This window comes from Micropterus salmoides, unplaced genomic scaffold (assembly GCF_014851395.1).
Source record: "Micropterus salmoides isolate LMB-PRFRI ecotype aquatic unplaced genomic scaffold, ASM1485139v1 Ms_hic_scaffold_8, whole genome shotgun sequence".
Classification (NCBI taxonomy): domain Eukaryota; kingdom Metazoa; phylum Chordata; class Actinopteri; order Centrarchiformes; family Centrarchidae; genus Micropterus; species Micropterus salmoides.
In genome coordinates this window covers 31,201,606-31,215,323 of record NW_024044570.1, presented here as the reverse complement: position 1 = coordinate 31,215,323, position 13,718 = coordinate 31,201,606, and the positions used below count along the sequence as shown (strand labels likewise).

The 13,718-nt window shown below is 38.7% G+C and overlaps 1 protein-coding gene across 2 annotated transcripts in view; it reads right to left on the bottom strand.

The window, feature by feature from the left end:
- Positions 1 to 5,418: 5,418 nt before the first annotated feature.
- The window catches only part of necab2 (N-terminal EF-hand calcium binding protein 2), a 126,274-nt gene continuing 117,974 nt past the window's right edge, over positions 5,419 to 13,718 (bottom strand). For both annotated transcript variants that reach the window (XM_038706950.1, XM_038706951.1), the window contains 4 exons: positions 12,827 to 12,939; positions 7,650 to 7,727; positions 6,773 to 6,864; positions 5,419 to 5,982 (listed from right to left, as the gene is read on the bottom strand). In XM_038706950.1, coding sequence (XP_038562878.1) covers positions 5,954 to 5,982; positions 6,773 to 6,864; positions 7,650 to 7,727; positions 12,827 to 12,939 — 312 coding nt within the window. In that variant the 3' untranslated portion in view covers positions 5,419 to 5,953. The remainder of the gene's footprint in view (positions 5,983 to 6,772; positions 6,865 to 7,649; positions 7,728 to 12,826; positions 12,940 to 13,718) is intronic.

Below are 13,718 nucleotides of genomic sequence, written 5' to 3'. Positions count from 1 at the left end.
CGACATCATCAGGGTTATTTCCTCACGTTAAGGAGAATTCCCTCCAGGGCCACAGCAGACATACAACTGTTTTACAGGCTGAGTAGGATTTCCCTACAGTGTGTCCCAAATTCATACCACATACTAATTGTACACAGTATGTACTACTACTCATAATTCCGCTTCAGCAGTTGGTATACAAAAAGAATCAACATATTTGACCATTTTATGCTAACAGGAAATTGTACATGTGACATTGGATTTCAACCAAACTGTGAGTTGAATAAACTACCTGTGGGAGAATATTGTACATTTACAGCAAACTAAAAAGTTGACCGTACTTAGTATACATGCTGTGTGGTTTAGGTATGCTAATTTCACAACTTTTCCAGTGTGAACACACTACATAGATAAAAGCTGCTTAAAAGTAGTGTGGGCTTGGGACACACACTGAAACCATGAAGCGTAAACTGTACTTTATATGTAAAATCAGCTGAGTGCCCCTTTCAGGAGAAAGGGTGAAGTCGATTTTTTATGACTTACCTCATTTTATTGCTCATCAAATAATGTAGACATTTGTGAATTGAGGATTGAACTCATTAATGAAAGTTAAAATTAATCACAGATGTGCCATAACCTTTCAGCGTGAAATCAGCACCAGTATGAATCACCCGCAGGGTTTAAAATCAAAGCCACAAAGCACAGTTTTCAGTTTTATAGTTTTATTGAATTGCATACTACATCGTCTAGAATTTCAACAAGATATTCTTTAAAGACCAAATATAATACTTGCATCCCTGCAATAAGTCTCTACACTTAAGAAGAGAAAGCTGTTTTACTGAAACATACATTAAGAATTAATATTTCATTAAACATTTCCATAAAAGTGAATGTTCATTCTTGTATGCCATTTTTCTAGTCATATATATTTTATATAATAGATTGTAGTCTCTGTCTCCTTCATAGGAATACTAGAAAAGAAAGAAGAAGGTAAGAAATGCACAAAACCCATTGAAGAGTAGCATGGCCTAATACTACAGCAAATAAGTTACTGGACATTCAGTTGACATGCACTCAGTTGAAGGATAGAAAAGAACAGAGCCATAGAAGGGAAGAGTTATGACCTTGATGTTGATCAGTTTGGCAAATTCCTGACTGGATTGGTATCATGTCAAAACACTTGTTGAGGTAAACTTGGTGACACGCATCCTGTCCACCAGCTTCCCTACAGCTACAGACACTGATGCTGCCCACAGGAGGCCGAATCTTTCAATCAAAAGCCTGTTTCACTGAATTTCAACGGCATAACTCCTTCATTGTATGACGAAGCACAGGTTGCACTGAGGAGCAGGAGGATAGAAAAGAACAGGTTGCACAGTCTGAGGGACATTCAGGAATGTATCAATAGGAAAAACAGTATTGGCATTTCACTCACTATCTACCTCATATACACAACCCAACCAAGCTGGGCACAATGTACAGGAAAGAAACCTTTGATTAGAGCATGTGGGCTGCATTGAGCAGGGCACTCGAGTACTGTAAAACTATGGCTATCAGTATAGTAAGTCACTGACATGTGAACATCAATCCATGCAATATGGCTTTATGTTTCTATTCAGAATACAGCAGCTCCTTCTCGAACGCAAACATGATTTGACACGGTTTGTAGTGGCACAGGAGTGCAAGTAGTTTTATTTTTTAAGAAGTGAAAGGTTAACGGTGTCCTGTGGAGCTTTCTTGTAAACAAACCAAACTGAGGTTGATATTCTGTGTGTCGCTGTTGCTCTGTCATTAGGTTAGCTGCAGTTAAAGGTTTAGGGCGAGTAAACCTGTGTTGTCTGGAACTCATATCTGAGGTTTAACTTAAACCTACTGTAGACAAAATCTAACAGAGATTTAAGGGAAGGTCTGTATTACTCTGGTCTTAGCATGTAAGAATATGGTGTTCTAAAAGCAATGGTGCCAGGGTAATTCAGCCAAGTGATGGAGAGATAGGGTTTCTGCATTTAGTGTTTGTCAGAAACTTTGCTGCTGCAGTAATCAAGGCAAGATAAACACGTATAATAGGATGTAATGTAAACTAAAATATGTCATTGACGGCTGCTACTGGGAACAGGATTGAGGATAAATTATATATTATATCTCATGATTGAGGTTACGGTAACGCTATTTTTACATTGATTTTTTAAAAAGTATTTGCTGAAATGAATGTCAAAATGTTTATTGTCCAAACTGTCAGTTGGTCCACATGTCATTCAGATTTTTGGTCATTTAACATATAGCCAAATGAAAAACTACTGTCTGACAGCAGTGGCGTTTTAAACCCCTGCAAGTTCTGGTTTAGCTTGACCCATTCTAACTGCAGCTTAACAAGTCAGATGATAACTGACCAAACAGCCCCATTTTCCGTTTCATTGACATCTAAGAAATGTACTGAATACACTTTGTCCTTCCTCATAAAACATTTGCAAAGCCAAAAAATATATGTTATATTTTGAAACCATCATTGTTTATATCCCTGTTTGCAAGCTAGCTTTGCTAACTTCTTTGCCATTGTTGGTGCATTGCTACATTTCTAAGCACTTTACCGTCACTCACTGTTGATCAGCAAAAAAGCGTGAAACTGGCTGCAATAATGTGTATCCTGTCACCTGCATCATACAATCAAATTTGGGATCCACTCGTACAAACATTGCTCCATAGTGCTACTAGTGGTCAAAAACTCCACAGTTCCTTTAACACAGACACTCAGAGATTATTACAGACATTTCACAGATAAAGCAGCAACGCCTTTGCATGCCTGTTCTATTGGCCTACTGCAATATCTAATAATATTCAACACTTCCACATTCCACACAGCCCTGCCCTGCTCAATGCAGCCCAGCTGGATCGATATCAGTTATCAGTGTAGCTGGATCCCCACTCACTGCTAACACAGTACTAGCAGATGAGAGACTGGCTGTCATTCACAGATGAAAATAGAGAAAATAGACTCAACAGTGAGGTGGATGGCAAGATGGCACCTTTGAAAGTATAGAGATATAAAGAAAGAGCGATTCATCAACAAACCTTTAACCAGATGCTATATATCTCTAAATACTCTCATCATACTCAACAACCTCTTCCTCTTATATACTGTATCTTATATACAGTCACAATACTCACCCATTTTTACATTGTGCTTTCTGAGTGAGAGTCTGATTGTTTTTCAGTGGTGGGGAGGATAGATGAAGCATATGGGGGATAGAATCTGGGCGTTTTTACCTGAATTTGACCTCAGTTCATCCCAGAGTGAACGGATGAGATTTCTGTTTTGAACACGATGAGATGTGTGCCAAAGATCAAGAAAGGTCTTATTTTTTGGAGAGACAACTGATGAGACCAATCCTACAATTAATTCTGATGGTCCACATTTTTCTGTAATGTCGTCAAAACGAGTTATAGTGAGATCCTTGTCTCTTATAGTCGGGGTTAATGGCATCGATATACATGATCATTGCGTGTTAGAGATATTGATGCTGAGGTGGTTGGTCTATCAGCTACAGTATGCTAAGAATATGTGAAGTAATCTTTCAAAGTTGTTGATATCAGTGATATGTTGCTAATGCAATGGTGAAGCTGTCTTTGTATCAATAATACATTAATGCAACACGAAACTGGTGCTGCGTGATCTGATGCCAAGAGATCCACACTAAAGAGCGTTTCCCTGCTTACTGGGAGTTTACATCTCGCCAAAAAAGAAAGTATTCTTTTGAAAACCCTTTAAACCTCCTCTACCGTGTGGTGATGTTTAAGGCTTCATATTCAATGTCATTCAGATGGGTGTATCTGTCTGAAGTTTCTAATGCTAGGTATTCTGATTCAAACAAACTGTTACGAGAAGCCGCAGTGCCTAGAAAGCTACTGCCACTTCCACTTCCACTGAGGAAAAATTTGCACTACAGCACTAAAAGATACAAATATAATCATAATAGAACAACATTTTCATATGTACAATCTCTACTACACTTACACAGCTAATATAAGCTACCCATCGCCAATTCAGACAGGGAATACTACAAACGGAAGGCGGAAATAAAACAAACTTTAGCTGCATGGAGAACACTGAGGTGCTGCTTTCGCTCCTACTTAGTCTCTTCTATCTCAAGGTTGCAGCAGACTCTTGTCTAAGTCAGAAATTATCCCTTGGCAGCAAAATGATCTATTTATCTCACCTCTTACAAGACCCTGATTTCAATGCTCAGAGTTTCAACTCTTAACCCCCAAAGTGTTTCATAAAATAAAAGCTACGTGAAGAAATACAAATCACCAACTCTGAATGTTTCTCTCTGTGTCTGTCAATGTAAAACATCTACAACATCTGCATACCCAGATATCTGTGAAGACTTGATTCTGAACGGAACTGGCCTTCTCCTATTGGTTGGTCTTTGGTGCCAGGTAATGTTATGATCTGATGAAATATTGTGCTTCACAGAGATTTGGGTTCTGTGTGGTGTTTACACATGCTAAATAAGTTCATACCATCACAGACATTACTCCCACAGCAGCCATGGTACATAAATGGTACAAACTCACAAACAACTGGAGCTGCAGAATCTGAAAGAATAAAGGTTTGTAATTTGAGGTAAAATGCCATGTCCCGATGTATAAGAAAAAAAGTTTAGTTTTCTTCATTCATTCGTAGACTGGCATTTAAAATAAGCATTTCAAACCTAAAGTTACGACAGTAACCATGGTTCTCCAATAAAATCAGTGTGCAGAGGACAATAACCTCTCGTAAGATACTGAGTGAACGCTTGAAAAGAACTCAGCCACTCTCTTTCTCTCACACGTGCACGTTAATATATAAGAGAGTAGTGGTAATCATACAGGGAAATACCACAACTAGTCTACATGTCAATTAAGGTTCTCTTTGAGATGATAGAATAATTTTATTTTGTCTTAAATCCAGGCTAATCTAATATTTGGAGTCTTATAGCCAGCTCTAATAATCTAACGATGCTTGTTCAGGTCCTTCTGGAAAACTCCTGTTTGCATGTTGACATTATGCGGTATGTCTGAATATTGAATGTATTATTTTATTGTTTTATCAAGTTATTGTGCCACTATACTGCTTTTTGCAAGCTCTTGTCCATATGAGTGCATAAAATCTTAAAACACACATTTTGTTCTTATTCACTTATAAAAGCCAATTCACGGTTTTCAAGGCCTTTGTGGTTTTCACCATAATATACAACCCCAACCACACTTAGGGACACAGAAGGTTTGACAGCTAGCTAAGTTCAGAGATAGCTGACCTTGAAGCTAATTTCTAGCATTCAGTTTTCCTGAGATTTCAAGCTAATCTGGCAACTAGGTTTGTCGATAGGCTTCATTTACTCAACATGTGGATGTGAGTTCAGAGTGGCCGATGTGAGAATAATGTCCAAAGCATTTGGTTGGTTACAAAAAAAAATATACTTAAACACTGTATGGGAGAATAAGTGGAATGAGCAGCTAAGCTACTATGAAATAACAGCTAAATCGATGAGCTAACTGTTTTAAATTCAACCATAACAGGAATGAAAAAAATGGCACATCCCAAATGCACTACCCCAAAACAGCAACTGCTACATGAAAAACTCAACGTCAGGGTCCTTGCTACATGACAAACTCCACTTTACAGTGGCTAAAAGCTACTTGAAACATGAACTTGACAGAATCCAACATCTTGAGCCAGCAAACTACTTTTTGTAATCTCACATTGTAAAATGCACTGTTTGTTCAATTTTCACTGCAGTTAACACCATTCATTTGCACTGTGTAAACATGTACTTACAAAAAGAGTTGGGGAATGTGAGGGTTGAAAGAGGAGGAGTTTGGGGGTGTGAGAGCAGGTGAATCGCAGAGAGGAAGGGTTTTAGGGCTGGAGGCTGGAGTTGAGGAGGGAATGGGGAGTGTCCAGGAGTCTTCGGGGGTTAGAATATCTTCATGCTCAGTCCCTGTTCACGCTGCACCAGGCGGCTGCAAACACAGAGAGAGGGATGGCAAGTGAGAAAAGGGTTGGAGAGAAAGAGAGATTGAAAAGGAGATGAGGAGTAGTTTGGAAAAGGAGAGGGGCATGAGATAAGCAGAGCGCAGGGTGAAGAGAGATGGATAAAAAATTATTCTTAAGTACAAATGGCAATCTGCCTAATGTCACCCTAAGTCACTGACAGCCCACACCTTAGAGCACGGATGCACGCCAGATTTCAATGTTGCAATGCCTCTGAGCTTCAAGTAATTACACAGCCAGCCTTACAGACTAAACACTAATCACTTTCTCAGGATTATGAGAACACTGTATTATCATCAGTTCTGCTCCTAAATTGTGTATTTTTACCTAATTTCCTATTTTCTGTTTCTGTTACAAAATTATATTCTATTGTTTATTTGATATGCAAAAACATGCCAACACACTTAACAATACACTTAATTCACACTTTTAGCAATCCCTCAGTGTAAAAATACTCAAGTAAAAGTACAAAAGGTATTAAGATCAAAAATGTTTAAAGTACCAAAAGTAAACCTACTAATTATGCAGAATGGCCCATTGCATTATTGTCCTTAAGTACAGTATTTGAATTAACGTAATTAGTTACATTCCACCACTGCACTTCCCATTATGCAACCCCCTGCTGCAAATTCAAACTCAGACTCAAGTAAACTGATCTTACAGTCCACAATTATTGGACTTCTCCTTTAATGGATTAATTTAAAAACAACAGACCTTATTTTATTCTAATGTTTTACTGTGTAGTCTTTCACCACTGACCTGGCACGGCTACAGAGGACATGGCCTCTGGCTGGCACAGTGTATCCACCTTCACATGCTGAAAGGCTTTGTTGGGGGCTGACTGGAGGTGCCTGGAATCAAAAGGGAGGGTTAGAGAATGTATGCACACATAGCTACAAACATAACAAGCATGTTCATGTGCAAACACACATCTGCACAGCCACTCAAACACACACAAGCACACATAGCCTCCAAGCACTTAGCACGGCCCTTAGCCTCTACTGTAAGAAGTGAAATATTAATGGCAGTGGGATGCTATGAGCAGTGGAGCAGAAACCCCTTTAAACTCCTCTCCTCATGCCGACACCAGCACCAGCACTAAATCATGTTGACCTGATGCAACTCAAGTGCTTCACCAACTCTGGGGCGAGGAGCGCATGGCTGAAGAATGCTAATTAAATGTGGGTGGAGGAATTTATCCAACACATTTATCCAACAGGCTCATGACAGTAATGGAAGAAAAGTATTTGGCAATCACAAATCAATAGAATGGCAGGAAGGAATAGCACGCTCAGCTACAAAGAACTTTCAGAGGAGCCAGGTTGCTGACTCAATGGCATTTTCAGAAACAAAATGAATGTACAATGACTTTTAATACTTTTATAGTGGATCAGCATTAGGAATCAAACATTTTGCAGCAATTGCATTTACAAATGTTTCATTCTGCCTATTGATTTGGCTCATTTTTAGTCTCAAAGCAAGACTATTACTTTAACGGCATTTGCACTTTTTTATAAGCTTGTTCACACACGTCACAAAAAATCAAAAAGCTCTTAATACTGACATGAGAGAAAGGTATTAGCCAGGGGCTTAGGCTTGACATTGATTATTGATTATTATGCGCGTGAAATCTCACCTCTTCCACTCCTCCTCTCCATCCCAGAACTCGTAGACGACAAAGGATAAACCATCTGGCAGACGCACCGCAGTCACACTGGGGAAGAGACAGCGGAGAATGAGGATGAGTGGATTATAGAGGAGTGGAAGAGATGCATGTTTACATTAGATTGATGGCATGAGTGATGGTAGAAGAGGGAAAAGTTAGATTAGATGCAGCAAAAGATGGAGTCAAAGAGAAGAAAGATGAAGACGATATTAAGTGGCGGTAGAAAGGGGAGGAAACTATGTCATGACAGGTGCACATTAAAGGCTGGATTAAAAGATTTGTCATCTCGTACAAGATTGATGTCACAAGATGAGGGCTTGGAAATTGCATCTGTAAAAATGAAACGTGCAGTACAATAGAACAAAGTGCGACCAGGTCAGTGCAAACGGGGGAAGTTGGATGTTATTGGCCAATTGTATGAGGTACTTCATAGGATACACTTTGCTGTAATGTACAAGGGCTCCATATTGCTTCTAGAACAGCATGAATGTGTTGAAGTATGAGTTCAGTAAGGTGCTGGAAATAATCCACAAGGGATCTTTGTCCACGGTCACTCAATAGTTTCACTCAGTTTTTACAACAACTGCTGCATACCCCAGTTTACCCCAGCAGCACCTGCACTAAACTGGAACCGCTGTCACGTTGGAGCAATCTCGGAATGTGTGTTATCTTGCTGGGAATGTCCATTTGTTTAACAAAGTTAAACAACCCGAAAAGGATTGCAGCTTAAAAGTTAGTATGCACCCAAACGGATGTAGGGATTCATTACACCGCATTGACTGATTTTTGGCCACTTGGGGGCAGCGCAACAAGATATAAACAACACTGAAATACAGAATTATTACCTTATAAATGTGTTAGCCAACAATGGCTTATTTAAACATGAAGTAAACATAGAGCAGAATTAGCATTCATTTAGAGACGTGTTTGTGTCCGCCTGACAAGTACAATATTCACTCCCCTTTTACCTCTGTTTTGTTCTCTAATACCTCCTTAGGGAGGTAGGACATTTTTTTTTTTTTTACGGCCTCTTTGAAAACATTTGCCTGCTGCATCTAGACACAACACTGAAGAGAGTATACCAAAACTGTTGATTTGGTTTTACAGCCAAAACAACAACATTTTACTGTAAGTGCAAGACACTAAAACTCTCTGTAGAGCGGCGGGAAACTGCAGATTTGGGCAGTGACTCACATTCATTCGAGCCATTCTTAATATAAAAATATTGATTATAGCAGCTTTAAACCACCTCTACCATTACTGGTAATGTTTACAGTTGACAGAAGTTAGAAAATTCAAACATTCACTTCACAGGTCATTAGGACTATATTTTTTTAAAGAAGTCTTTAAATCAGTCTAACCATTTGATACAAGATAGCTGTGAACTACTCATTGTAAAAAACATTTCACAACATACAAAGAGTGTCTGACAAGATGCAAAGGTCTCTAATATGATGCTAGTAGAAAGCGTGCTGTAGCATAAATGCATGCAATCCCATTTTCAGGAACAAAAAATTCAACATTATTTGTTCCTATTTGGTCATTTTCTGGCTCCAAATGTATCAGAGTCAGTGGAGTGGAACAGCTGAAGTTGTGTTTACGCAGATCAGGTGTTCAGTGCAATTTTGGTACTTGTTTTGGCATGAAATCACACTTGCATTTGTGCCTGCTCAGGGTACTTCTAATCACAAACACAATTTTCAAAGCAATTTTCAATGTGCAAACACAGGCCAATCTACAATCACAAAAAAAGTTTTGCCTCTTTCACATGATTTTAGATTTCTGATACATGATCCTTTGTGTTTTCTACACAGCAGACTGGTAAACTATTGCACAGAGAGTCTATACAGTGAAAACAGGTGGATTATACCGGCATCCTGAGCTCCATCAGAGATCTCAGGCAATAATCAAAGTAATATTTTCAATGGACGTAAAAAGGATCATGAAGTCCAGTTCATACTATTACTTACACTATTTGCAGTTGGTCAATACTGTAGTATATTGTATTACAGTTCATAAATGTACACACATACGACTGAATTTAATAACTTAATGATAACACACAGAGATAATGGGAAAATTATGAAGAAGGCATTCTTAAATTACTTTAACATCCTTACTAATTGAAAAATATAAGTACTAAGAATAAATGCGTAATAATAAGTAATATATTAAAATTTGTAACTCCAGCTTTGACACTCCTATCTGCCCACTAAACTATTTGCTGCTTTTGGAAGGGATGACAGTAGCTGATGTGATTGGCCATTGTCAAAGATCATTCCCATATGCTGATTCTGTTCCTTCAGGTAATAATGTTTTCATTCTACTCCAGCCTCTTCTCCCGTTTGCACAACTCTGCAGCAGGATTGCACTGCACGAGCTGTACTAGCAATTGCACTTGCAGCCAATTTCAAAAAGGTGGATCCTGTTTTAGGTTTCAGATTATTTTGTCACAGAACAGTACGGTCATGTACAGTTGTGTAATCACCAAAACCAAGCTCCATCCCAATTTGAAATTGATCGTACCTCCTCAGGAGTTTGGACTTCCGAGTTAAACTTGCCGAGGTTGCAAGTCTGAACTTGGAGTACTCTGAATTAAGAAAGGCCTTGTGTACTTTTAATAGTTGCTGCTGTTAACAGCCAGCTGGGTAGGTAGTATGTGTAGCCTTGTCAAGTAAAATAAAAGGAGAGGTTATTTACTGCGTCTGTGTACTGTTTGTTTATTTACAGCAACAGTCTCTAGTGGTTGATTGGGTCTATTTTGCTCCAGCTAACATACACTAGCTGTTGTTCAGCTTGCTAAAAGAGGCAGGTGGTCACAACGCCACTGATCATGAATAGGGACGTTATATAAAATAATATTGTCATTTGCAAAACAATGTCCGTAAAGAAATAAAACTTTAATTAAAATCTTGCTACTAACAAAAAAATATGAAATTTCATTATGGAGTTTTAATGATTTCAGTGTATTTGTTTATTCATATGATTATTTACCATATTTTATGCCTATATGCCAAATTGCTGCTCTTGTATTGTCTGTAATCTGCAGATATAATTTATCACTTAGCCTGAGCAGTGTGTATGCAGTCTAAAAAGTAGTTCTTCCCTGAACCTGAGGAGGGCACTGGGGGGACGGCTGCTGCTAAACATTTTCTCAGGGCTTCAAAAGAAATAGCGTTAAAATAAAGTTGTGTGAGCGTTGCTGGCGTATATAATAAAGTGTTTGTGCATGTAATCACACATTCGCCTTAAAAGATAATGAGCAGGGAAGGCAGAGGCTAAATAAACATTATATATTACAGTTATTTTGTGCAAGATTAAATGAGGAAACGAGGAGAGAGAAAAGGAAAGGAACACTGACACAAACGAGAGAAAGAACGACACAGCACACAGGAGTGAAAGTCTCTTCAGAGGTAATGAGCAGGCTTCCTCCATCAACAAAGCTTCTTCTCCCTCATGCATTATTTACTTCAGCTACCTATAAGCACTGTGCTGCTACGACCTTTACTGTTATAGAAAGAGAGTAACAAAGGTACCAACAAGCCAGTGAAAAGGCTAATGCTAAAAACTAACAGCATCATCAGAGTGACTAGTGTTTCACCTCAAAGCCCCTTTCACCTGTGTGTCTATTGACCTCAGCTGAATCATTTAAATACAGCAGAGTGTGAGTAGACTCTCACAAAGACCTTGAAAGTTTGTGAATTTCAAAATATCGTGTTTGAAAACGAATGGACGACAAAGTTGCTGATAATAAAATGTAGTTTCCAAATTTAGCATTATGCCCATTCCATTTGTAAAGGAAAAACAATTCCACGATTTCCCCCTGATTCTTTGCTCTAAAATTTAATGTGTAATGTTTCAAATTCTCTGTGAGGCTGTACTTGATAATGGCACTAGATGAAAAGGATGATCAACATTGATTAATCATTTGTACTTAATTTAGACCTATTTGTAGATATTTGTTGTACAGTTAGTGCTTAATAAAAATGTTTAAAATTTTGAATCAATGAATCCCATGACTACTTGTATGTGAAACTTGCTGCTACAAAGGTTTTTTTGAGCATCTTTTAGCTTTTGTTTTGTTAACTTACTGTTTTAGTTCAGTCGCACCACTCTGTGTCCTTTCCACACTCAATCTGCCGTTTTCAATGACCTGGATACACCCATTATACACTACCTGCCAAGCACCAGCTGACAAAAAAAGCAACAAGCTGGTGAACATAGCAGAGAATTTAGCAGCTGACAAGCCAGATATTTACTTCAGGAGTTGGTGGAAACCAAAAGACAGAGCTAAAAGGAGAGTAGATGTAAGACACAGCATCCATTAGATGGCCAGAAACACAACGTGAAATCAATGATAATGTTGATCTGTGTCTGCTGGATGTGGAAATAGGAAACTGTTTACTAACACGTTAGCCATGCTGGAAAAAAAGGCGATGTCAAAGTTGTGTTTAAAGGTTGTTTCTGTTGGCTCCAATTGGCTCAAAAAATCAGGTAACTTGGGTTTAACAATTTAAGAACTATATAAGGCTTTTGTCTTGAAGTACCCAAAAAGTATTAAATATGATGCCTGTGCGCTATGCATTCTGTGTACTCCCAACTGGTGCAATACAAACATAAGACATGCAGCACAGCCAGAAGTCTTGCCAAGGGCATATTCGGAATAGGACCCTGGACTGCATGCAGCATATTGAGTCTGGGATTTAGAAAAATCTCTCTGGGTATTAGACTGTTTCACAGCTGCCTGAGGCTCTGAGTGGGAGGCACACGAGGTTTGTAATAGGTACGGTATGTGTATATCAGACTATATTACAGGTACAATATTATATGCATAAGTATCCCACTGATCCAACTGTTTCTTCTACAGCAGTTTTCCCCCCAGATTTTGGAAAGATAATGATGAAATAACCACTCAAAACTTAACTTAACTTAGAGTGTGCAGATGTGTGTGTGTGTATGTGCATGAACACTAAAGTATAGTTACACACATTCCAAGACACGAGGTGGGAATATTGAAGGTTGTACTTAATAAAGTGAGAAAAACTGTGAGGTCCTGACACTGAAAATCTGAAAATGGAACACATTAAATATTAAAATAGTATTAGGGTTATGGTGCTGCACTCTGCAGCAGCAGCAGTGAGACTTACTGAAAGCAGTCTCTCTGAGTGGAAACATTCTTCAGGTACTGCTTCAGAGCCTCGCAAAACTCGCCGAGCTTCTTCTGGGAAACCACCATCTCATGACGAATCAGCAACAAGGACTGCAGAGGAGGAGAGATAGAGAGAGGTCAATTTTGTACTGACATTTTTATATTAGTGTTTGTTGCAAGCAGATGGATATAAATAAAAAAACAGAAATAAAGTTCAATACCAAACAATGACGCTTCACTTGATCGTTGGGCTGACATTCCTCATACCTCCTACATTTATATAGATTGGTACACCTGTGTACTGCACATAAAAGCACAATGCTCATAATCTCACACAGTTTATAGAAATCTGTGAAGATTCTGAGCCACACTGTTATCCAAGGAAGGTTCAAATCAAGGGCAAGGGGACTTCTTCAATCAATTCCAATAGCCCTTGATTTTAACCTTCCTTGGACTTTACAGACATGTTTTGATGGAGGTTTCCTGGGGACCCAGTGGTCTAAAATCCAAAACATGTAACAATAACACCTCCAGTGACCTCTATGTGTTTGTGTGTGAGAGACAGATTGGACAGATCTTTTGTTGGAACATGTCTCTGTTTTATCTTCTCCTGTACTGTAGTTCCATTCCCAGTGGTGCCCAAGCTTTAGTATGTGAAACGTGTGTGTAGCTGCGTGCCTGTGTGTATGGATGTAGTGTACAACTAGAGCCTTATGGAGATTGTAGAGAATTGTTGCAATTATTTGTACAAATCCCATTTATAACAAGAAGAACTAAAGAAGTGCTGCTGGTTTTGATCGGGTGGGATTAGCTGCTATCTTCAGCTTTTTATGCACCATTGTTGCTGTAGCTCACTACAGCACAATTAAAAATTAATCCACTATGACCTA